We start from the raw sequence: 25953 nt of genomic DNA, 5'->3' as shown, positions 1-25953 counted from the left end.
TATAAAGACAGTAAGTAGGTTTCAGTTCTGCATGGAAAAATACATGCACAGTCCAAATCACACTACATATTAACCAGTATTGTTAGTAGTAATAAAAATATGTGACTTTGAGTTGGTAATTACTGAAGTGATGGATGTATGTGGGTTCAAGATGTTATTCTCTTTACTTTGGAATAAGTTTTCAATTTTTGATAATAAAAACTTGAAAACAGCAAGGCTGAAGAAAGTTCCCAAGAACTCAGAGATGGCCAGTGTGTCTCTGAGGCTAGGTTTCTCTGCACACTAGTAACACTGTCTTGTCACCCACAGGAGTAGATGATGGCCTGGGCCCATTACCTTAGAGGGCAATGTTCTTTTGCCAGTAATGTGGTCATGTTGGGATTCAGCCTTCTTAATTCATGCCTGGAACCCCATGCAACAGAGGACCCATATTTCTAAGAAGGTAGATAGTGTAAGGGATACAATCTGCAGAACTGATGCAAAAATTGATTAAAGCAAAACTGAAACAGTAACTCTTAGACAAATTTTTAAGAAAGAGACAAAACAAAATCTGAAAGGAAACCACTCTCCAATGTAACAAGTGATTCCATACCAATAGGCACGCACTGCATCACTTAGAGTGAAGAGCTAGTGCCAAGACACACATCCTCTTATATTCCTTATTTCTCATTTTTTGTACTTTTCACGCATAAGTGAATGTCATTTTTGTGATATTAAAGACATCTCAGTTAAGGGATAGGAAACAAATGACTTACCCTAAGAATAAATACAAATAAGGACATGCAAAGAAAATATTCATTCTCTCTAGGAATCCAAGAAATGCAAATCAAACCCAATGATAAAATAGTGTTTCATATCCTTTGTGGTAGCGATGTTTTACTTAAATATCACCAATGATATTATGACCAATAACATATCTCTTATATAGTACAAGAAAATCTGTGGTGAAATTAGCACACACTTTTTTTTAATTATTAATTAGTATCACTGTTTTACAAAGCAATCTGACAAGAGCCATATAGATACTCAAACTTTTTGATACAAATGCTTAACCTTTAAGGACTCTAAACTAAGAAAGTAATTCATCCAAAAGCAAAAAGACAAACAAAGATGTTCAATTCAGTAATTTACAAGAGGAAAAAATAAAAAATGTAATACTCAAGCAAAAATTTTAATTAAAGGTGTACCAGTGAAATGCAAGATTAAACATGATGATTTTTAAGGTTAATACCAGTATGTGGTAAAATCTATTTAAGTGAAAACAAATTTCAAAATAATATACACTGTAATTGCTATCATGTAAAACTGTTTTATGGAGAAGGCAATGGCACCCCACTCCAGTACTCTTGCCTGGAAAATCCCATGGACGGAGGAGCCTGGTAGGCTGCAGTCCATGGGGTCACTGGGAGTCGGACACGACTGAGCGACTTCACTTTCACTTTTCACTTTCATGCATTAGAGAAGGAAATGGCAACCCACTCCAGTGTTCTTGCCTGGAGAATCCCAGGGACGGGGGAGCCTGGTGGGCTGCAGTCTATGGGGTCGCACAGAGTTGGACACGACTGAAGCGACTTAGCAGTAGCAGCAAAACTGTTTTAAAGAGTAAGGATGTGCAGAAATGACTCATTATTTTAGTATAGGGGCATGAAGAACGAGTTTTAACTCTATAAATTCCATTTAATGCCATCATTAGACTCTTTCTCATCAAAATTCTTTTTAGTATGAGGTTTGACAGCAAAATTTATTTATCACAAAATGGATAAAATGGTATTTGCAAAATTACCTCCTGAGTATGTAAGGATACTCTTTTTAAATGGAAAAAAAGAGAAAAATCTATAACCTAACATCTTGAATTACACAGCACTTTTGGAAACGAAGACCTTCCTTTTCAAATTAGATAAGAAAAAATATACTCAATTTTCAACAACTAAGACTATCCATAAAGAGTAACTTTTATAGTAAAAAAAAAAACCCACAAGTGGTTTGAATATATAGAAAATACTAACACCATCTTATGACTAAAGAACAACATACAAAGATGCCTTCTGATTATAGTATCTCTAAGGATCACGTTTGGTAAAGTTGCACAAACACAGGCTCTCTAAGTTTATAGGCCTGCCCCCCAAACAACTATAACTTAGGAGGAATATGAAGAATGTAATACTCTCAAGTTCCTGAAACATCAATTATAAACACAGCACCTCTGGACACGAGGCTTCCGTGAATAAAGAACCATGAGAGAAGGCCCTGCAACAGATAGGGGAGCATCAGGGGCTGAGCTAGGAAGAGTGCCATGCTAATGCGCAGTCTGTGAGATAGTTGTTAAGCAGCTTTCATCACCGGCTAGAATTTATTTCAATTGCAAGGATGAGGTGGTTCTTCAACTATCTGAAGGAGGAGAAAAACACATGGCAGCAGCTGGGCTCAGTAATAAACGCCACATTTACCTTATTAATTTCAAACTGGCTCACTGGGACACTGCCGTTTAGCACATTTTCTCCAATTTCTATTAACCTCTTCTGAATGTTTTCCACTATAGTGTCCCGGTTTTGATCCGAAAGAATCTGGCCAATGACAAAGCTGCCAAAAAAAAAAAAGGAGAGGGTTTGATTTTTTATATCATAGTTTATTAATAAAGGAGAGACAAGGAAGATAAATGCCATTAGATTAACATGTGGACAATAGCCATACTAAAAGCTAATATGAGGGTTAAGGTCCAGAAGGCCGTTACTATTTGTTTTTTCAATATTAACGCTACCAAAGGTTTACCAACCTTGCAATGTCAGGTTTGTCCTTAAATACAGAGACTTTTTTTTTTAATGAGGCAGCTAATGCTTCCTATTTTGTGTATGGATGGAGAACAATATGTGTTCCATCATGTTTTTACGCAATTATAAAATTCACAAGCAGCTATATTCTACTCATAGGTTAAAATCTGAGAAGATAAATTTTTCACTTTCCTCATAAAGCTGCAAGATATTATCTCTGATAGTATCTCTGCCCAAGATGACCACAAGCTAGAAAGTAGGAAAATAAAGTTCTTTATGCAAATCGTTTAAAACTCAGAGATTTCAAACTTTTCTTTCTTCGGCTTTATTATACTTCCCAGTGTTCTCCAATCGTATTACTATGCCTCAAAAGCTTCATGTTATTCTATCAGATCCCCCAAAAAAAGAGAAAAAAAGAAGAAAAGGAGTAAGGAAGCCAATATTTTATCCATTTCTGAGAAAATGCAGAGCGAGGGTTTGACAGCTGCATTATAATTTGTCAGAAAAAGAACCCTGACAAAAACATTTGTATAGCTTTAATTACTAATACATTTCTAACTCAGAGAAATTTACTTCTATTATGATGCATCTTTTCTTAGAAAAGACAAAGCTGAAGAGAACACTCTAATCGACAGTCTATACAAAGTAGTTTCATCTTTGGGTACATTTGGGGGCAATGAAGCATTTCAAACTATATTTCATAAAAAGCTAACAGTGACCCACACTCAGATGATCAACTTTGCCTAATCAAGAATAGTTTTGCAGAAGCAACAATTGCTCAATCTTCCAACTTGAAAGCAAGTGAAAAGGCTGGAAAACAAGTAAAAAAATGCTGATATTCAGCAACACAAAAATTAATTTGAAATTTCACTTTAAAGGAAAAATTCCCTCTATTTTCAGAACTAGTCAGGTTCACAAAGCACGAATTATCTGGAAAGATGGGACATAAAGTATCTGAAGATTTGTCTTTTTAAAATGTGTGCCTTATGTGGCCCTAAAACAAACAGGTCTTATTAGCACAATCTGCAGTCACATGTATAAAACTAAGGGGTCAGTTATGACATTTATTATTTTGGAGGTACATACGATATTTGAGAACCAGCTCTTAAATTAACCTGAGATTAGTAAGAACCTTTACACACAAATGATATGGGCGGGGACAGTCTCACTCCATGGCCCACTTTGAATCCTAGAACATTTGAAGCCACAACACAGGGAAAACTTAACAATCATGGCCTTAAAGAGGCACTACGAAGATTCAGGAACACAATGTAAGGGACTTCCTAATAGAAACAGTGAAGCAAAACAAAATAAAAACAAGCTAACATCAATGAAACTCTGTAAATATCTAAAATGTGAAGGTTTAACCTCATCATGAGTGAAAACTCATAAGATGCACCTTACAGCAAGCATCTCTTACTGAGCAAGTTTTGCTCTAAGTTTTAACCCATCTGTAAGATTCCATTCCAAATCAGTAAGAGCTGTTAATACACAATGATACCAATAACAAAAAGAAGTTGTGTCCTTGTGCTTGGCAGAATCACAAGTGTTCTCCACATTGTTAACACTTGAATTGTTTAAAAGCAAACAACAAAAGCAAAAATGAAAGCTGAACTCACTTTCCAGTGTCTTTAGCAAGATCACACCAGTCTCTTCTAACTATATCTAATCCTTTCACCTCCTGTTTCGTGACGTAATTCCCATCTGATGTTGGCTCAACAATCAGAGCAGCGTACTTTTTTTTCTTCAGCAGTAGCAGGGACTTGAAAATACCATCAATGTCTATTTCAAGCAGTTTGTACAACTTATTCACTTCACTTTTCACCTGTGAACATTTCAACCATTAATGTTAGCTTCTCAAATATCTAATATGGAGAAGATGAACATGCTACAAATTCCCAAGAGTTCATCTAAACAGAACTAGAAGTCACACAAGACTAGAAGGCATTTACTCAGGTTATATGGAAAACAGTATGAAGTTTGGTATGATGCAAGAACTTTGAAAAAGCACAGGAACAAAAACAGATAAAAAGATAAACAAAGAGACAATACTATAAATACATCATCTCACTCAACCAAAGGACAGAAGTGGCAGGGTCAGCTACAGGAAATGTATGAAAATTATGTAATAGACTGTTTTCGAATCTAAAAACTAAATGCATAAGTACTTACCTTCAAACTACTGAATTAGAGATAGTCCAACAACTAGATACATGGCCAGTAAAACTTTACTATTTAAAATAGTGTCTAAGATCTCTCTGTACCTCCTGTAGCACCATGACTTTAAGCAAATAACTATCTGCTGAACAAATAAATGAACAGCCACCTGCTCTCTATTGATAGCGTCATTGCACAGACCATCACCTCAAGGGAAAATACACAACTTTTCAAGGTCCAGTGAGTACAATATGCCAAGCTTGTTGTTAAGTAAAGACTACAGCTCAAATTTCACACATTTTAGGGGAGACAGGCAGGAAGTTGTTAGCTTATAAGATGGTACCTTAGTTTTAGTTTATTGGGATAATATCTTAACATAACAAGTTATCAAAAAACACCTGCTAATTGTTAGGTGAACTGCAGTTAGGCTACAAATGATTATTTTTAAATGTTCCCTTGTCTTTTTAAATTATTTTAAGTATTCTCGTGAAAATTATAGATATATACATATAATGTAGTTAGGTATGTATTTATCCATATCTATCACTGTATAAAATACATCTGAATGTAACTAGAGACATATTTCTCCTTATGAATGACAATGTGATAGGTACTAACGTGATCACATCTTAAACTTACCAAACCTAGACTGTTTTCTAAAGGTAAAACATATCTATTACTTACGGAAAAACCAATTTCCTTTGTTTTTGCCCTCAAAGTAAATAACTAGAGTAGAAGTTGAAATAAAACAGGGGATGAAGAATCAAAGGCACTAAGTTTATTATCATTTTCAGAAGGACACGTATATGTAGAAACCAAAAACAATTCACAAAATTAAGTGAAACATATAATTTTATGAAATTATCTCACCTTGTTTCCCAATTTAAACACTTCTTCCAGATTGGTGCTATTGGTGTTGATCATAATTGAATCTGTATCTCCATAAATAACTTCAAGATTCATCTAATGAAAAGCAAAAATTATAATAATTAACAACAAAAACACCATGACCATCATACACTCAGTGAAACTCAAAATTTTCCATTATATAAATTACAGGTTCCAGATGATTTTTGAAAAGTTTACATTTCTTCTTGCCCATATTGTCAGTGTACAAAGACTAAGCCCCAATAAACCAAAAAACACACACAAAAAAATCTCCCTGATTTTCTTAAAGCAGACAGTGGAGTGGCAGAGGAAGTATCTAGTTTCAACTGAAATAAAATGTAGGACTGAATAAAATAAAGATAAGAGACCAGGAAAGGGAGGGGTCTGTATTTACCAACTGTCCCTCATGCTTAATGGTCAGGGCAATTTATAAAGCAGAGACAAAATGGGGTTTTTTCAACCCGGTCCACAAATCTATATTAAATTCTTAGTAGTTAGCAGAATATGAAGAGTGCCAAAAAAATCAATCATCATAAACAACACTAGAGCACATACAGTATAAAGGCCTGGAAGTAAACTCTAATTAGCACTGTTACTAATTTGCTAGAAACACTCACATATAGGCTTCAAGCAGTGGTTAGATTATATCAGTGTTAGTAAAAAAAAAAAAAAAAAGGCTATAATCCATTAGGAGGGATTATAAATATAAACCAGGCATCCTAAGAAGCCATTTCCAGTGTTTGGGTTACAATTTTCCTTAAATACAACATCATCACCAAGTATGGTATCTAAGAATTACTGTACAATGAAAATGCTTACCTTCTGAACCATCTCCTTCGTATGCATCAAAATCTAAATGAAATGGGAAAAAAGTCAAGATTAATGCATTACATAATTACAAAAACCTATGGCACAAAGTGAAGAGGAGCTAAAAAGCTTCTTGATGAAAGAGGAGAGTGAAAAAGTTGGCTTAAAGCTCAACATTCAGAAAATGAAGATCATGGCATCTGGTCCCATTACTTCATGGCCAATAGATGGGGAAACAGTGGAAACAGTGGCTGACTTTAGTTTTTTGGGCTCCAAAATCACTGCAGATGGTGATTGCAGCCATGAAATTAAAAGACGCTTACTCCTTGGAAGGAAAGTTATGACCAACCTAGACAGCATATTAAAAAGCAGAGACATTACTTTGCCAACAAAGGTCAATCTAGTCAAGGCTATGGTTTTTCCAGTGGTCATGTATGGATGTGAGAGTTTGACTGTGAAGATAGCTGAGTGCTGAAGAATTGATGCTTTTGAACTGTGGTGTTGGAGAAGACACTTGAGAGTCCCTTGGACTGCAAGAAGATCCAACCAGTCTATCCTAAAGGAGATCAGTTCTGGGTGTTCATTGGAAGGCCTGATGCTGAAGCTGAAACTCCAATACTTTGGCCACCTGATGTGAAGAACTGACTCATTACAAAAGACCCTGATGCTGGGAGGGATTGGGGGCAGGAGGAGAAGGGGACGACAGAGGATGAGATGGCTGGATGGCATCACCGACTCGATGGACATGAGTTTGAGTGCACTCCGGGAGTTGCTGATGGACAGGGAGGCCTGGCGTGCTGTGATTCACGGGGTCGCAAAGAGTCAGACACGACAGAGGGACTGAACTGAACTGAACTGAAATATATACTGAGAGATATAGGCAACCCCATGGTTTGTCATTTCCATATATTTTTAAAGCTCTTGATGGTTTTCTAACTATAATCCTCAAAACAATATCATCATAATCTAAAAATCAGTTTGCCTGTATACCAACTCTTAGGCAGAGAGATGTTCGCAGATTTGCTGCAAAGGTCTATCTTTAATAAATATACTTAATAAAATATCCTTTTATAATATGGCATAAAGGCCATATTCTTGATAGCAATATTTAAAAAGAACTATATGGCTAAAAAAAAAAAAACAAACAAACAAAAAAAAAAACCACAAAGATTAACCAAGCACTTAAAACTTTCCAGTACCCAGGACAATAAAAAAATTTTAGAAAGGGGAGGCCCTCTTCACTATATATCCCTGGAGCAAGCACAGTGCCCAGTACAAAGGTGTGGCTCAATAAACATTCACTGAATAAAGACAGATAGTAGATAATATCTGTAAATAGGTCTGTCCCCAGACATATACAGCTGTAAGACTAAAGGTTATATAGGTTACAGTGTAGTTCTGACAAAAACATATCAATTATCTTGGACTAGATCAGAAGTAAAACATTTTTTACAAATGAAGGCCTCTTCAAAGGAGTAATACAACATCCTGAGCACTCAGTGCATGTTTGTTATATATAAAATATATGGGCTAAATGCTGTGCTATGAGCATCTTGTGAATTTTTTCATTTCATTCTCTAAGAGCCCTGAGACAGCCACTTATTAATACAATCATTTGTTAGAGACAAAAAACAGAAGATAATTAATTTGTCCTAGTAAGTGATAGACCAAAGATATGAACCCAGGCACACTGACTCCAGAGCGTGGGGCCTGAGTCACTGATTGCCTCCAGATCAGCATCCATCTTTCAAAGCATCACTCTAAGCCAGAGTCACTCTTCCAATGAGCCAGAGAGAAGATTTACTTCATTTACATTTCTTTTTCCTACCTCCAAGAATCTTCCTTGTCAACTCAGCTCAAACCTCACAGTGTTTCTGTACTTCTGGTCCTTTATGTTACAAAGCCCTGTAAATGCTCACCTTAAGAGGATCTGTTATATCTACCCCTGTGTTCTATTTCTATTGTCCACCTCACCTTTGGTACAGTCACCCAATGTTGTTCATGAGCTCAGTGTTCTAAGTTATCAGGAAAAGAAAACCTTTCTCCTGCCCTGGGGGTGGGTGGTGGTGAATACAGATCAGGGTAACCAATGGTTTTAATAGTGACTGTACAGTGGAATCACCCTGGGATCTTTTAAAATGCCACTACCTGGCCCCAGCAATTCTTTTAAACAGCTCTCAAGATTATTCTTATGTTGCAGGCAAGATTAAGGACCACTGGACTAAGATAATCGTGGTAATCCCATCCTGGAAACAGTTTTTAGCCCACAGTCTGTCCCCTCCCCAATTAGACCACAAGTTCCTGGAGGTCAGAGCACATGTTTGTGCTTCACATCTAACAAGCACTCGAAAAACCGTTGGCTAGCTGACTGATAGGTCTCAGAGTAATCTCAATCACTTTTCTACTAGATGCTAAAATCCAGTTAACTCATAAAAAACATTCACTCTCCTCTACTTCATCTTCATTTTTTAATATTTAAATTACAGGAAAATGCATTGTGGGAAAACACCTGACAATTCCTTTGAGAAACAAGCAATAATGCAATCCTCCCAAGTCAAGGTAATCACAGTGAGGACAAAACTAACTACTTATCATGAGATGTCTTCACCCTCTGACCATTCCACCCTGCTGGGCTGGGCTTCCCTCATCACAACGGACAGCCCCACAAGGTAACTATTTCCTGCTAAGTACAACATCTCGGGAGCAATCTGTCAATCTTTTACTCCAACTCCACAAGTGCACTAACCAATTTCTTCTGCTCTCCTTTTGCACTGTGAACCAAACCTAATGTGTTTCCCCTGAGTACACCTCCAACAGGAAGCGGCAACATTCACCTCTCAGCTCCAACACCCACTCTCACGCTGTCCTGCCACCAGCTCACAACCATTTCCACACACAATCTGAGTGAGGGCTGCTACTAAAATGAGTTTCCCTTTGATGGACGAAAACTCTTGGTGGATGCTTTGCAAACAAATGACAGAAAACTAGGCAAACTACTAAAACTATATACACTATTACATGTATATGTATGCCTGACTCCCTTTGCTGTCCACTTGAAACTATCACAACATCATTAATCAGATATACTTCAATATGAAATAAAAAGTTAAAAAAGAACTATATACACTGCAATTGCTTTTTTCACCTAGTACTTTATTTCAGAGATTATTCCTTATTCACACATAAAGAGCAGTCTTAATTTTTCTTTTTAATGACTACACAGTGTTCCACTGTACATCTCAAGCATGATTTAACTAGTGCTCTACTAATAAATGTAGATGGTTCCTAACGCTTACCTTCATAATCACACTTTAATAATCCTTATATACATGTAATTTGCCAATCTGCCAATAATGAAATAAACACCTACAAGAGGGCTTATTGGGTCAAAGGTTGTACCTTTTTACAATTTTTGATAAACATAGCCAAACAAGTCTCCACATAGGTTGTACCAATTTCTGACAATAGTTTTAATCACCATCTTTCCTGTGGGCTACCAAATTTTTAGTATCTAGCAGAGGCCCTGGTACACAGGAGCTATTAATGAATATTTGTAGAATGCTAAATTATAAACCCCATTTTACAGATGAGGAAAACTAGGCACTACAATTTTATCCAAAGTAACAGAGCTAATCAATAGCTTGATCTGGGCTGGACCTTGTTACATTTTCTTTTCATTATGTCTCCCTGCCTTGTTAAAAAGCCCATTCCACATGAATGTTCTGGAAGTCAACAATCAAAAACTTATACATTACAGATATTTCCCCATTAAGGAAATGCATTTTTTTTAAAAAGCCACAGGTATCCTGAAAGGTCTACTGGACACAAGGTACAATGATTACAAGATAACCATTCATAAGTTCATTTCAAAGTGACAAGCCTAATATTAAAGCTACCCATTCTGACAGAAAATCATTTTCTAAGTGCCAGCAGCTAGAAAACAGGGCTATAAAGGCTTGCTAAATTCATTAATAAGGCAGTCTGCAGTTATCTGATTTCACAGCAACACCTGCATATTTATCTACTCATTACCAATTGGATGATGGAATTTTTTCAAGCACATTTCAAAAATCTGCCAACTTCAAGTGTAAAAAAATAAACTTTGTGGTTAATTTTTCCCTTAACAAAGTACAGCTGTTGAGAATAATTGTTCAAGATCTTACCCTGTAATGTCAACTGCAGCAGAACAAAGAGTATTTAATTAGCAAATCTATCCAGTAATTCAACACCTATTATATAAAATGCCTTCGTGATTTTATTCAGGATAATTTGCTAAGAGGGTTATTACTGACATTCAGATGGAATTTAAAATTCCTACGCAAGTCGAGTCATAATAGCAGTAATGATCTCCCCAATCAGGAGATTCGGTGTCACACAAGGCTCTCTTGCAATGCAGCAGCCGATTTCCTGACTTCTTAATTCCTGGGCTCAGCTCAGTGAGAGCCCTTCATGCCGGTATTTCAGTCAGCAATACATCTTTAATGGGACTCTATTAAAATAACTAGAACAAAAATGACTTTTTTTTGGTTAAGAAGAATGACAGCACTGCCATCATATCAATCATGGCAGGCTTTGCAGAGCAGTGCCATTGGGGGTGGGGGAAAGAGGGGGAAACAGGAAAGGAGTGGGGCTGGGGGTGGGGAGAACAGTAATTAATACGAAAGGGTGTTTTAACCCCAATCTGAGCCTCTGAAGACGGGGGAAGGGTAGTGGGGACTAAAAAGGAAATGTGAAGTTTATCTCCAAAATTTGCTTCCTAGAGAAAATAATTTGTTCAGGAACACACCCACAATGTGGTTTACTAAGCAGAAAGCATGTTTGTTGCTCTGGGGTTAACAACAGCAGTGATCTAAGACCAACTACAACTGAGGTGTGTGGTCACAGGGTCTCCTTACAAGGCCAGGATAAAGGTGAGGGTCTTTATTTTCTGTTAGAACAGGATACTAATGTCTTACCATGCATTCATTCAAAGGTTATAAAATGTTTTTAGATGCTCTGACAGACTAAAACAGTGCTTACTAATACTAAATGAGAGAGAAAATATCAACTTTTCAGTTAACAACAACAACATTTCAAGCTCTTATTCCAAAAGCATACCTTAATTATAGTAATATCCACTAACAAGAAATCCACTTGATATATGATGCAGAAACTAAACAAAACGACAACCTTCTAAGTTAGGAAAATGCTGGGTAAGGTCAAATTTGAAACAAATAATGCACGAAGAGAACGACAAGTGAAATCTCAAATGGCTTTAGGATTCTTCTGTTACTGATGACATACAATTATAAATAAACTGGAAAGTTTTTTTTAATACATTAGCATAATAGGGGGAGCAAAATGAATGGTTTTCAAGGATGAGGAAGAGAAAAGTAGAAGAAATATAAATATTATGATATTTGGTAATCCAACCATTATCTAAGCTTTCTCTATTCCCAGTCTCAGCAGTTTCCAAGCAGGACTTCATGTTACTCAGTTCTTCTGCTTGGTAAATATCTTGTATTTCATCCTCAATATATTAGATTACCTTTTTCCTATTTTCCTATTCTCTGTTATCCTTAAAATATGTGTCTTCTCTCTGAGATGTTGAAGGAGCAAGGGCTATGAATTTAATAAGCATCTTACTCTCTATCTCCACCATTCCCAAGACACTAGGCTCCTCATTGCCTCTTAACTTCAGCTTTAGCTTCATTAAAAATGGGATAATACTACCACCTAGTTCCCAGAGCTAGATGGGAATAAGAACTGTATGCTGAAAAAATGCTTTACAAAGAGAGAACATCTATCTGTATCAATTTGTATACAAATGTGAGTTCAAAAAAAATGCCAGGGGTCAGAAATCTGAGTGCTGGTTTCAAGTGCCAATTACAAGGTAAGTGATTTGGTAGTAATAAGTAAGTTTCCCTCTCTAGGTCTAGTAGCAATAAGTTAGTTTCTCTCTCTAGGTCTGAGCTTTCTCACTGATAAAACTAAGAGGTTGGGGTTCCTCCCAGACCTAAAAATACAGAATCCAAGTTTAACAAGTAGCAATATCTCCTCTCATCTGGCCGCATGGACACTGTTCCACATTCACTTCTTTAGTATTATGAAAAGGAGGCACTAATATACTAAATAAAGATAACTAGCAATACAAGAATATATTGCCATATTCTAGGTTACTTTTGAAGGCTACATAGTTGTAAATAACTAGAAATATATAACCTCTCATAAATTGTCTGCATACAACTTTAGGCATTACACTTTCAGTGGGTGGGCATATTTACAGAACACAAAAACATCTGACACTTTGCCTTGAGCACCTCTGGATCCCCTACCCTGGGAGAATATATGCACATCTACATTATCAATTTATTTATTTAACTTATATGCAGAGTACATCATGCAAAATGCTGGGCTGGATGAATCACAAGCTGGAATCAAGATTGTTGGGAGAAATATCAACAACCTCAGATATGCAGATGATATGAAGCGGTGGCAAGAATATACAGAAGAACTATACAAAAAAGATCTTCATGACCCAGACAATCATGATGGTATGATCACTCACCTAGAGCCAGACATCCTGGAATGTGAAGTCAAGTGGGCCTTAGAAAGCATCACTATGAACAAAGCTAGTGGAGGCGATGGAATTCCAGTTGAGCTATTTCCAATTCTAAAAGATGATGCTGTGAAAGTGCTGCACTCAATATGCCAGCAAATTTGGAAAACTCAGCAGTGGCCACAGGACTGGAAAAGGTCAGTTTTCATTCCAATCCCAAAAAAAGGCAATGCCAAAGAATGCTCAAGCTACTGCACAAGTGCACTCATCTCACATGCTAGTAAAGTAATGCTCAAAATTCTCCAAGCCAGGCTTCAACAGTATGTGAACCGTGAACTTCCAGATGTTCAAGCTGGTTTTAGAAAAGGCAGAGGAACCAGAGATCAAATTGCCGACAAGAAAATTCCAGAAAAACATTTCTGCTTTACTGACTATGCCAAAGCCTTTGATGTGTGGATCACAACAACCTGTGGAAAATTCTGAAAGAGATGGGAATACCAGACCACCTGACTTGTCTCTTGAGAAATCTGTATGCAAGTCAGGAAGCAACAGTTAGAACTGGACATGGAAAAACAAACTGGTTCCAAATCAGGAAAGGAGTATGTCAAGGCTGTATATGGTCACCCTGCTTATTTAACTTCTATGCAGAGTACATCATGAGAAATGCTGGGCTGGATGAAGCACAAGCTGGAATCAAGATTGCTGGGAGACATATAAAAAACCTCAGATATGCAGATGACACCACCCTTATGGCAGAAAGTGAAGAAGAACTAAAGAGCCTCTTGATGAAAGTGAAAGAGGAGAGTGGAAAAGTTGGCTTAAAACTCAACATTTAGAAAACCTAGTCCCATCATTTCATGGCAAATAGATGGGGAAACAGTGACAGGCTTTATTTTGGGGGGCTCCAAAATCACTGCAGATGGTGACTGCAGCCATGAAATTAAAAGACACTTACTCCTTGGAAGAAAAGTTATGACCAATCTAGACAGCTTATTAAAAAGCAGAGACATTACTTGGCCAACAAAGGTCCGTCTAGTCAAAGCTGTGGTTTTTCCAGTAGTCATGTATGGATTTGAGAGTTGGACTATAAAGAAAGCTGAGCACCAAAGAATTGATGCTTTTGAACTGTGGTGTTGAAGGAGACTCTTCAAAGTCCCTTGGACTGCAAGGAGATCCAACCAGTCCATCCTAAAGGAAATCAGTCCTGAAGATTCATTGGAAGGACTGATGCTGAAGCTGAAACTCCAATACTCAGGCCACCTAATACGAAGAACTGACTCATTTGAAAAGACTCTGATGCTGGGAAAGATTGAAGGCAGGAGGAGAAGGGGATGACAGAGGATGAGATGGTTGGATAGCATCACCGACTCAATGGACATGAGTTTGAGGGAACTCTGGGAGTTGGTGATGGACAGGGAGGCCTGGCGTGCTGCGGTCCAAGGGGTCGCAAAGAGTTGGACACGACTGAGCAACTGAACTGAACTGAACCACTCTAATGGCAGAAAGTGAAGAGGAACTAAAGGAGTCCCTTGATGAATGTGCAAGAGAAGAGTGAAAAAGCTGGCTGAAAACTCAGCATTCAAAAACGAAGATCATGGTATCCGGTCTCATCACTTCATGGCAAATAAAAGGAGAAAAAGTGGAAGCAGTGACAGATTTTAATTTCTTAGGCTCCAAAATCACTGCAAGGTGACTGCAGCCATGAAATTCCAAGACACTTGCTCCTTGGAAGGCAAGCTATAACAAACCTAGACAGTGTATTAACAAACCTAGACAACACATTAAAAAGCAGAGACATCACTTTGCTGACCAAGGTCAGTCAAAGCTATGGTTTTGCCAGTAGTCATGTATGGATTTGAGAGTTGGACCATAAAGAAAGCAGAGAGCCAAAGAACTGGTGCTTTTGAGTTGTGTTGCTGGAGAAGACTCTTGAGAGTCCCTTTGACTGCAAGGAGATCAAAACAGTCAATTAAAGAAAATCAACCCTGAATATTCATTGGAAGGATTGATGATGAAGCTGAAGCGCCAATACTTTGGCCACCTGATGTGAAGAGTCGATTCACTGGAAAAGACCATGACGTTGGGAAAGATGGAAGACAAAAGGAAAAGAGGGCTGCAGAGGGTGAGATGGTTAGATAGCATCACTGACTCAATGGACATGAATTAGAGCAAACTCAGGGAGATAATGAAGGACAGGGAAGCCTGGCACACTGCAGTTGATGGGGTTGCAGAGCCGGACACAACTTAGTAACTGAACAACAAGCAGATATATATCACTGTTTCTCATTCTCAGCACTACTGACACTTAGGCTGCATAATTCTTTATCATGGAGGCTATCCCTGGCCTCTACCCACTACATGCCAAGTAGCATGCATGCCCATGCATATGTGTGCAGAGTTCTGCCAAATGATTCCTGGAGAGCATAATTGTCCCTGGCTGAGAATCAGTTATGTTATAACTCAACATTTTCTCTTTCTAGGCCTATATTCAATTGTCTGTTCCACATGCATTCATTCTAAATCCCAACCATCTTCTCCAAACCTTCACCAGCTCGAACACAATAAATAGCTTCTCCAACAAAAACAAAGGGCTGACTTCCTTTCTAATCTGATGAACTGACGACTCTCAATCAGACTCTGTCTTTCCTGCATGTGCCTCCTGTCAGTGTGCTATCCCTCATCCAGGCCCTCATCCCTTGCCCAGCCTACCTGTCTCCAGCGTCACTACCTTCCAAGTCATTCTTCATATTTGGCCAGCGTTCTTTCTAAAAATATACTCTCTGAAATGCAATTCAAACCCCTGAGCTTGACCTGAGACTCATGATGTAGGTGAGGACCCCCTTATCTGCTAATGCTTCCCACATGCATCTTTCAATCTAGCCTTCTTGAAATATTTTGAGTACACTGAACAAGCCACACTCATTTCTTGCTTCCGTGCTTTATGCTATTTCTACACAGCATGTGAAAAGTGTTGGTTCAGAAGTTAGGCTCTGTGATCAAACCCAACATTGTAAACCAACTATACTTCAATTTTTGAAAAAATTTTTAAATAAATTAGGCTGTGTGATGGCTACTTTCATGTGTCAAGTTGGCTAGGCCACAGTACGCAGATATTTAGTGAAACACCAGTTGAGAAGCTGCTATGAAGGTATTATTATTATTTTCCAAGAGACTGACATTTAAATCAGTAGACTTTGAGTAAAGGAAAAAACACACCAGAATGCATGTGGGCCTCATCCAATCAGTTGAAGGCACTAAAAGAAAAAGACTGAGGGGCCCCAGAGAAAGAGGCAACTCTGCTGTAGACTGTCTTCAGACTGAAACTGAAACTCCACTCTTCCTTGTTAAACATCAACTCATGGCCCATATGTCTGGGTCTCCAGCTTGCCCATATGCCCTGCATATTTCAGATTTGCCAGCCCCTACAATTGCAAGAGTGAATTCCCTAAAATCAATCACTCATATACACCCACCCCCACACACACCATACACACCCCACACCCCTTTGATTCTGTTTCTCTGGAGAACTCTGACTGATACAGACTGCCTGAGTTCAGGGCCTAACAGTGCTCCTTATAAGCTGCATGATCTCATGCACACAAGATAACCTCTCTAAGCCCCCAATTCCTTGACTATAAAATGGAGACAGTAACTGCAGCTTTCGTATATCAGGGGTACCATAAGCATTTAATGTAACAATATATGTCAACTATTTTGTACAGTCTCTGATATATTAATAGAAGTGCTCAGTAAGTGTGAGATATTATCATTACCTAACATTTACTTACTTTACAAGGAACTTCATACCATCAGAAAAGCCTCTCTGGACGCCCCAATTCAATGATACTCATGAGACCGTTACTCCAATGTGCTCCCAAATTATTCTATGTATACCACAGCATATGACTCTATGACAAAAGATAAGATTAAGAAACTACAAGCAAACTATAAGCAGAGATCAGTCTCTGCCATTAAACCTAACACAATGCCTGGCAGGTAGCAGTAATTCAATGCATATTTATTTCTCAGGGTCTAGTAAGAGGAGGCAGACCCAAGTGGTCCAGCGTGAGAAGAGCGAAGCCATGGATTGATAAATGCACCTCCATAATAACAGGACCCTAAAGCTGGTTACAGAAATTGGCAATTAAACCCACACACAGCACGCATTTAAATGCTAGCTCTTTCCATGCAAGAAATGAAGAGTGAATCAGTTTTAATCCCACCTTCAAATACAATGCATGTTAGATAAACAAATATTCACTCAAGAGAAATGAATTTCTACCCCAGTGATAAAGGCCCATTAATTATAAACTTGACTGAAACAGTGTACCTCTCCCGTACGACTCTTGTTTCCAGATAAACTGATTTTGTTTTAAATCCTTAATTTACAACCTAACCTTCTGATAGCTCATGTGTAAGGAATATAAAACACGTTGAATAAACAAAGATTTCTGAAAGGTTTCTCCTCCACAAGAGACACATTTAATGATATTTATGAGTATCTTTCAATTACTGCCCTAAAATCTGACAGGGTCCTAATTTTGATCTAAAAACTTAAAAAAACAAAAACAAAAACCCACAAGGTATGGGTTTGTCAAACATATGAAAAGTGAAATTCTCTCTTGTCTTCTAATTTCTTGCCCCCAAAATTTATTCATCTTATGGACTTTTAAAAATCCACTTTACATTCTGACTTTTAAAAAATTCTGTTTTCACCTTTAAAGAAACCTTCATTTCACAACATTCTTATGCTCTATTCCTCTTCCAGGCCAACTTCCAGTTTAGAAACTCACATCTTGTTTGTTTCACTTGGACTTGCATTATATTGCCATGCATGGGATTATATCTGACACACGATCCTGAAGAGCTTGCAGAGCTGTCTTTAAAGCCAGCTTGAGCCAAATCTACTCACTGATACAAGAGTTCAAGTACGGGCCTGCATTCTTAAATATTAAATTCTTAGGGAGAAGGGGAAAAAAAACCCTAAGACAACAAGATTGAAACTAGAGCAGGAGATATTAACCTAAAGTCAATAAAACTGAAAATCCTCAAAACTGTAAGGAAAAATTTGAATGTGTACCTACATGCATTTTTCTAGGAAAAGGGTCCATGTATTTCATCAATTTAGAAATTTTGGTTCATTTAAATATGTGCCACTGAAGATGTTCCAATGAGCCATAAAAACGGAGCTTTCCAATTTTCTAGAATTCACATGATGGCCAGGAGGCTAGAAATACCCCCACCCAAAGCTTTGCCTCTTGTCCCTCCAGTGTACTTCCCTCACAGAAAAACAGACATGTGAAAAGGCACCACAATTTGGTTCCCTGATTGACTCCTCATGGAGGGGAGCGGGGGGCGCGCTAATTAAGTCACGGCCAAACTATGTCCGCACAGTAGTGAACATCAGCACTCAAGCAAGTTTAGCACAACCTGATGAAAATTGACTCAAAGTGTCTTACTTCAGTAATCACTTAGACGGAATGAATTTTACATTAGTGGGATCAAGCATGCACCAGGCCTCAGTGGAAATGAAAAGGGCTTATAGTAATAGGATTTATAAATCCACCCATTAGGTTAATGGCTAAATGATTTACATGTAACTTTCTCTCCCACCCTGCCCTCCCTCACCCTTTAACTCAGTAAAAACTATGCTTGGCATTTTCCACTGCAATGCCATACACAAAGGAAATAGCCTTTCTATTTTGGGACATTCTAATTTCTAATAATGGCTTGGGTAGCTACCATTAACTCTTTCAAAGCACAAATAATTGACTAATAAAATTAAGTATTCTATAAGGCCTGAAAGTGCTTAATTGATCATAATTGTCTATTTGAGAAGAAGGCGTCAGGCTGGCTATGCTCAGATAATGAAGTTGGGCAATTCTGAAGCACTGCAATCAAGATAATACTTATGGCTAAAAAGGACATTAGCATTTTCCAGAATCTGCAACATTTTCTTTATAACTGAGGTCATGGGAAAATCTGCCAAGCAAACTTGGAGCTCCCTGCCCCCACAAGTGGCAGATTTCACAGATTCCACTCCACTGTTACTAAGCCCCTCACTGGTGGTCCAGAGGACAACCTCAAGCTAGAGAGTGGTCAAGGCGCTGCTGTCACCATTTTGGTGGAAACACTGTTGATTTCCAGAAAGCTGCTTTTTAGGATTGGTGTGTGACAAGACAGTCCTGGAACTGTTCTTCGTTATTCTCTGCCTCAAGGGAGGTCAGAGGAGGGAGAGCTTTTTAAGCTTAACACTTGGCCGGGGTGGGGTCAGGTGGAGGAACTTCCTTGCTCCATACCAAGGCTAAACACTAAATTCTGTTATTTAAGGACCATACTCTCCCACCTCAACTCCTTATAAAATGGTGTCTTGTGCCCATTCCCTTTCTATTAGAAGTTCAGAAAACAGATTCTAAGAGCTGCTGCTGCTGCTAAGTCGCTTCAGTCGTCTCTGACTCTGTGCGACCCCTTAGACGGAAGCCCACCAGGCTCCCCCATCCCTGAGATTCTCCAGGCAAGAACACTGGAGTGGGTTGCCATTTCCTTCTCCAATGCATGAAACTGAAAAGTGAAAATGAAGTCGCTCAGTCGTGTCCGACTCTTAGCGACTGCATGGACTGCAGCCTACCAGGCTCCTCCGTCCATGGGATTTTCCAGGCAAGAGTACTGGAGTGGGCTGCCACTGCCTTCTCCGGATTCTAAGAGCTAGTTATGATTAAAATAAAGAGGGTTCCTGTAGCTGTTGCATAACACAGGGACCTCAGCTTGGTGCTCTGTGATGACCTAGAGGGGTGGGATTGGGGCGGGGGGCTCAAGAGGGAGGGGATATATGTATACTTATAACTGATTCATGTTGTTGTACAGCAGAAACTAACACAACATTGTAAAGCAATTATACGCCAATTAAAAAAAATGAAAATAAATAAAATTAAATCTTAAAATATATGGAGGGCCATCACTTTAAAGAAAAATCTTCTTTCAGAAAGAAGGTCTCAATTTGGAGAAATGTGATTGTGTTCACCTGTCCAGAGACAGACGAGCTGCACACGTACTCAGGCATGCCTCTATAATGTCTCTCTACATTTAAGGACTAATAAAATAATATGTTCCTATTTATCAAACACTTTCTTCTGTCCCATCATCCTCTATGCTATCTCTGGGAAGAACTACAAAAGTTTGAAAGAAAGATAAATACCAAGTTGAGAAATGTCATTTAGGATGGACGTGCAGAATATGGAGAGGAAATAAGACCAATATCTAAGCTATACAAGATCTGGCTAATCACTGCTAAGGAAAAAGAAAATCCCCTTTACTTCTGAACTTCATTTGCTTTTCAACTCTCTAATCTGGCCAAGGCTCAAGAATTTGATATGAATTCTAGGAAGCGCTGTTATTTTCTGTTTAGAACCTCAAAAAAATAGTAATCACTCACCAACAAGTACTTCCTGAGCTGTTCTCACATGCTAGGTGGAGGGAACACAAAGGTGAGTGACTCAGACATGATCCCTTCCCTCTAGAGTGTGTACTAGCTAATGGAGGAGAGACTCAAAGAGGCAACTGAAAAAAATGTATATGCATACAGAACGGGCACCTTTGGGTGGAAGTTAGAGAAAATGCATGGAAGCTGACTGTAAATAAGGTGAAGGTGAGCTATAGGGAATAATAGGATGAGGAAGACGAGGGAAATTCAATGATTAAAGACAATTAAGCTGTCAAAATTCTTCTTTTTGGCAATAACAAGAAAAACAAAATACGGCTGAGGCTAGAATGCTTGGGAAGGTGGGGAGAGGTCAGGCTAGAGGCCCAACTGTCAAGGGCTTCATAAGCCCCAGTAAGGACTGGAAATCAGGGAGTGACAGAGTAAGATTGATAGTTTAAAGAGGTCTCTCTGACTATAAAACTTGTGGAGAATACATGGGGTGGGGATGGGGGGACGGTGGTTAGAGGCAGTGTCCGGGGAGAAATAATGAGTCTTGAATAACATAATTGTCATTGCACTGGAGAGAGAGACATGGGTATTTAGGAAGTGGAATCTACAAGATCTGGTGACTGGCTGGACTAGGGGCATGAGGAAGCAACAGGAGTCCAGGGTGATACCCACTTTCCTGGCTTAACAACTGGGGAGGCAGCCACTCAGTAAGACAGGAAATCTGGGAAGAGGAGCAGGCTGGGAATTCACAGGCAGAGGGGTTTAGAACTGATGACACTCAACAGAGGGGATGTGGGGAGTTTTCAGATACAAGAAATCCGATGCTCAACAGAGATGCAATATATGAATAAATCAAAGCAGTGTCAGTGTGCAGACAATAAAAGAGCCCATCAAAACGGACAGCACAGCTCACGCTGGGGAAGCAGGAGAAAATGGAGACACGACAAGCTGGCACTCCAACCACAGTAATGATGCTCCGTGGGTCTCCTGATCCCTCATTCCTCCTCCAACACCTTCCTTTCCTTTCCAACTATCAGATCTCCATTCTTTCTGTCACAACTGGCAGGCATCACAAAACCAGTGGCCACTGGCAAATCTGATGCAGGCTTCCACAGTCAGACACCGAGGCACCACATACTGACCTTTAACGAGAACGATCCTAACAGGTGGCTAGCGCCTAATACAAATAATTGTATTAAGCCTCTGAACAAGGTCAAAGGAGGGAGCACCTTGCCTTCTCATGAACAACCAAAACAGCTACCAGCCAAGGGGCAAGAAACAGCAAGCAAGACCTCTGCGATGGCTCCCCTCCTTGAGGCAGCAATGGGCTCAACAGGAAGACTGAACATCAATCAGTTCACTTCAAAAGCAAAGAGCCTCTTGTCACTCCAACAATAACCATCCTTTTCCTGCCTCTCTTCTGCATTAGGAAGAGGGGAGGGTCTTCTTCCTTAGGTACAGATTGATGCCATTTGTTAGCAGTTCCGGTTCATATTCAGCCAAGAAAAGAAAAGGAGCGATGACGGAAGGGTTCCCCTGTGTCCTCCATAGCCTGTGAGAGAAATTAAGTCATATGTGATTAAATCAATCGCTTTGGTCACTGATTTGATAACATCAAATGTCTTAGAATTCTCATGGACCTTTGGCCTCAGAGCGAGCCAGTTTTGACAGAACAGACAGCTGTGGCTCAGGGGGTGGGAGGAGCCTATGGAGCCTCCTGAGAGAAGAGCATTTCATGAGGGGTCAGAAATGCCACTGGGTGGGAAAAAGACAGGAGCCCGTGACCCCACGTGCTGAGCTACAGCCATTCTCCCTGACCTTTACATACAAAAAAAAATTTTTTTCCTCTGAAGACAACCTCCTCTCCTCCCACCCTCTTAAACTGTGACTGCAGATGGCATGGCTTGGACGAGCCACACACCGCGGGCATGTGGGTCCCCAGATAAAGAATCCAAGCAGTAGATCAGATTCCTGTCAGCTGCAAACAAGCCAGAACTTCAGCTGCTTCTCATTCTTTATTTTTAAATGGCAGGATGAGCTCAAGGGCAGGGTAGCCTGTCACACAAGAAGAGACTAAAGATTCCAAAACCCTGGAGAGTGTGCAGACTCACTGGAGACTGAAAACTAAGCAAGCGCTTTAGAAAAGAGTATATAGTTTTTTACACATCAGTTCTGAGTGTGTTTCTCTTAGTGACTTGGTGGGAGAACACGGACTATGGGACAACAACAAAAATCTCTAACTACAGGTCAGTTCTTAGGCAATGGGACTAACAGGTTAACTCTCCTGCTGCTAATTCATAAAATATTTATTTTTAGAACTCTGAGTGCAAAGCATTAAAATATTGGGATGTGCTGCCAGTGACAAAGTTACCTACTCAATCAGGCCCCAAAACCAGAAGAGCATGTAAAATTAAATATAAGTCAGTAAGATTTAAAGAAGATTGTTAGGGAGAATTTACCTAGGCAGAATGCAAAATGTGTTTTCTTTTTTTCCCCTATACAACCACCATCACCACCAGATCATCCTTAACTAATCCTTAGAAGCTGAAGACCAACTTGGATTTTGATGTATAAACTGCTTTTGACAATCTTTCATTTTAAACAGATAAACACTTTTTTCTTAAAAAAAAAAAAATGCAAGCCAAAGACACCCTTTTGAGAGACTAAGAAAACAGATGTGGAAGCCGTTTGTTTAGATGAAGAGGAATTTTCGCTTTTATAGGAATACAATGATTCATGAAGAGGAAAAAAGTCTGTCATCAAGTTTACTTCAATAGATACTGTTGGGTTTGAGGCAGCTTTCTAAATATGGCCATTGCTTTTCTTCACATCTCATCTCTCCTGAAATATCTCAAACCACCACTAACAAACATTACTTTTATTGTCTTTGTTCTTTTAAATTTTCTGCTTAGTTAATATATCATGCAGGAGGGGAAAAAAAGCCACAACGCTGATACTACAGCACTGCATACTTACTTTTAGTGCTTAGAGAGCCGGACCTTCTGCTCTAGTGATTTAACAAAAAACAAACCGGCTTGAGATATAGCATTATGAATACCAGAACCCCTGACAAGAAGTTAAAACAGCTCTCCTTAAGCCCAAAGAAGATGAAATTAAAGAATACTGAATGTTCCTAAGAACTTCTAGCAAAGAGGAAAATCTCCTTTCTTGCATGTACCTGTTCAATGGAGACATCAAGATGAACTAAAACAGGAAGGAAAGGAAGGGCACTGCGCTCAACCTGGGCAAATGCATTAAAAATTTCTCTCCTTCCATCCTGTGTCCCCTACCCATGGTTTCCATCCTCCATTCCCTGCCAGCAGCAGCCAGGGTTGTTCTCTGTGTTAAGATGGGTATGGTCTGCAGGGATGAGGTACTTACCTTGCATGTTCCTCTACCTCCTCAACAAAAAAAAGGCAAAAAAAAAAAAAAAAAAAAAACAGCCAAAGATTCCCAGCTTTTTTGTTTCTTTGTTTGATAAGAAAACAAACAAAACCCCTTACAATTCCCTACCCCTTAAGATTCAGTTATGCTCTCAATTAAGAACCACACGGGGAAAAAAAAGTCTCTTTTCTGCCACATCCCCACCTGCCAATATTTTTTTTAATTTATTTTTTCATTGAAGGATAACTGCTTTATAGAATTTTATTGTTTTCTGTCAAACCTCAACATTAATCAGCCATCAGTTCAATTCAGTCGCTCAGTCGTGTCCGACTCTTTGCAACCCCATGAATCGCAGCACGCCAGGCCTCCCTGTCCATCACCAACTCCCAGAGTTCACTCAAACTCATGTCCATTGAGTCAGTGATGCCATCCAGCCATCTCGTCCTCTGTCGTCCCCTTCTCCTCCTGCCCCCAATCCCTCCCAGCATCAGGGTCTTTTCCAATGAGTCCACTCTTCCCACGAGATGGCCAAAGTATTGGAGTTTCAGCTTTAGCATCACTCCTTCCAATGAACACCCAGGACTGATCTCCTTTAGAATGGACTGGTTGGATCTCCTTGCAGTCCAAGAGACTCTCAAGAGTCTTCTCCAACACCACAGTTCAAAAGCACCAATTCTTCAGCGCTCAGCTTTCTTCACAGTCCAACTCTCATATCCATACATGACCACTGGAAAAACCACAGCCTTGACTAGATGGAACCTCAACATGAATCAACCATAGGTATACATATATTCTCTCCCTTCTGAACTTCCCTCCCATCTCCCTCCCCATCCTACCCCTCTAGGTTGACACAGAGCCCCTGTTTGAGTTTCCTGAGACATGCAGGAAATTCCCATTGGCTGTCTATTTTACATATGCCCGTCTGCCAATATTTTGCCACATTACTTTCAACAGTTTATATCTCAAGACTAGATGTTTTCAGCCACTCCAAATAAAACAATCTAATTTGAAGATGCAGTTTCAACTACACAAGCTACCTCCAGTCCGACTCACTGTAGCTCAGTCTGTGAACTTCCTTCATCGTCTACAAAATTCTGTATTTGTGTATATATGGACATTTTTTCTGGATAAAGAATCCACAGGTTTCACACAATTCAAAAATGAGTCACAGCCCCAAAAAGATTAGCCTCAGCTCAAACTTGGCCGGATTTTATGCTTATGTTGAATCAGTCCTGAAACTACAGTAGAGTCGCCTGGTTCTTGATTTATCCAAGAGACTGCCAAAGAGGAGCAACTCATTTTGCTTGCTCTGATGTCACTGACAAATCCTTCACTAACCATCCTAAAAAATGAGTGTCAACCATCAGTCACAGGGGAAGGGAGAAAAAACAAATAAGCCTTAACAAATCTATGACTACTATGATTATAATTATAGAGATAATGTGTGGTTTTGATTAGGGAATTCCAAAGGCTGGTTAGTGCACTGGCTTTCTGAAAGGAACCTTACCCATCATAACTTTTGTATGTTTTTTTTTATATTCAACACATCTTGAGCATGTATGTGTTCATGTTCATTCTGTATCATCGTATGGAAAAACCCAAATGAACTGTTTGGCCAACCCAATACTATGTGAGAAATATAGATGCTGGGATGAAACCAAGGGAACGACAAGATCCTGCACATGGAGACTTGGTTGTAGGGATGGAGGAATAGAATCAATAGTCCAGAGCAGAGGTGGCATGGGCACAGGCGAAGGTGGGAGCAGCAGGGCGGGATGGGAAGTATTGTAGAATCAGGATATGCTCAGGGCTGAGATGTGGGAAGTCAGGAAAAAATAGAAAAACCCAAAATAAAACTTTGACTTTTGGCTTGAGCATGGGTAGATAGATGGTGGTGCCTCTTTTAAATCTGTGATAAGACAGCAAAAACATGTTTCTGAAATTAGCAGCGATAAAGCTGGTTTATTTAAAAAGAAAAAAAT

General features: G+C 39.2%; 1 protein-coding gene across 9 annotated transcripts in view; it reads right to left on the bottom strand.

Annotated features, from left to right (window-relative positions):
* POLA1 (DNA polymerase alpha 1, catalytic subunit) overlaps positions 1-25953 on the bottom strand; it is a 300112-nt gene that overhangs the window by 175491 nt on the left and 98668 nt on the right. For all 9 annotated transcript variants that reach the window (XM_025276507.3, XM_044937315.2, XM_025276508.3 and 6 more), the window contains exons 27-30: positions 6633-6665; positions 5796-5888; positions 4388-4593; positions 2448-2580 (exon numbers count right to left, since the gene is read on the bottom strand). In XM_025276507.3, coding sequence (XP_025132292.1) covers positions 2448-2580; positions 4388-4593; positions 5796-5888; positions 6633-6665 — 465 coding nt within the window. The remainder of the gene's footprint in view (positions 1-2447; positions 2581-4387; positions 4594-5795; positions 5889-6632; positions 6666-25953) is intronic.

Source organism: Bubalus bubalis, chromosome X (genome assembly GCF_019923935.1).
Source record: "Bubalus bubalis isolate 160015118507 breed Murrah chromosome X, NDDB_SH_1, whole genome shotgun sequence".
Classification (NCBI taxonomy): Eukaryota; Metazoa; Chordata; class Mammalia; order Artiodactyla; family Bovidae; genus Bubalus; species Bubalus bubalis.
The sequence above is the reverse complement of the archived record's forward strand: the minus strand, read 5'-3'. Positions and strand labels throughout refer to the sequence as shown.